The sequence below is a fragment of the Myotis davidii genome, unplaced genomic scaffold (genome assembly GCF_000327345.1).
Source record: "Myotis davidii unplaced genomic scaffold, ASM32734v1 scaffold330, whole genome shotgun sequence".
Classification (NCBI taxonomy): domain Eukaryota; kingdom Metazoa; phylum Chordata; class Mammalia; order Chiroptera; family Vespertilionidae; genus Myotis; species Myotis davidii.
Genome location: NW_006283770.1, coordinates 179,895 through 180,293, shown reverse-complemented (window position 1 = coordinate 180,293; position 399 = coordinate 179,895). Strand labels below are relative to the sequence as shown.

The 399-nt window shown below is 51.9% G+C and overlaps 1 protein-coding gene across 1 annotated transcript in view; it reads right to left on the bottom strand.

Annotated features, from left to right (window-relative positions):
- The window catches only part of WT1 (Wilms tumor 1), a 52,012-nt gene that overhangs the window by 50,787 nt on the left and 826 nt on the right, over positions 1-399 (bottom strand). The window contains exon 2 of the mRNA XM_006753985.1: positions 9-223. Coding sequence (XP_006754048.1) covers positions 9-223 — 215 coding nt within the window. The remainder of the gene's footprint in view (positions 1-8; positions 224-399) is intronic.

Here is a 399-nt window from a genome sequence, read left to right as displayed (position 1 = left end):
AGCTCTGCCCCGGGCGCGCCGCGGCTCCTCCGGTCTTGCAGACGTTCGGTGCTGGACTCGGCCACGCCTAACTTGGCCCAGATGCCACCCGGGCTCCGGATCCCCAAATGCTCAGGCTGCTGAAGACACCCAGGTCCAGAGCGGAGCGTGTGCGAAGACGCCGGCTCCGGGACACACGTGGAAGCCGGCTCCGGTGGCAGGATTGTAGACAGTTTTAGCCTTGCTTATGTCATGCATATTGTGACAGCTAAGTGGCACACAATTTCTATAATGTAGTCTCACACTATCATTGACTGAGAAAAGCTGCATTATTACCATATCTCATTTATTTATACAAGTGTGTAGCCAATGAAAGTGTCAAAGATGAAACCTAATGGCTTATTCTGTTACTGAGAAAAA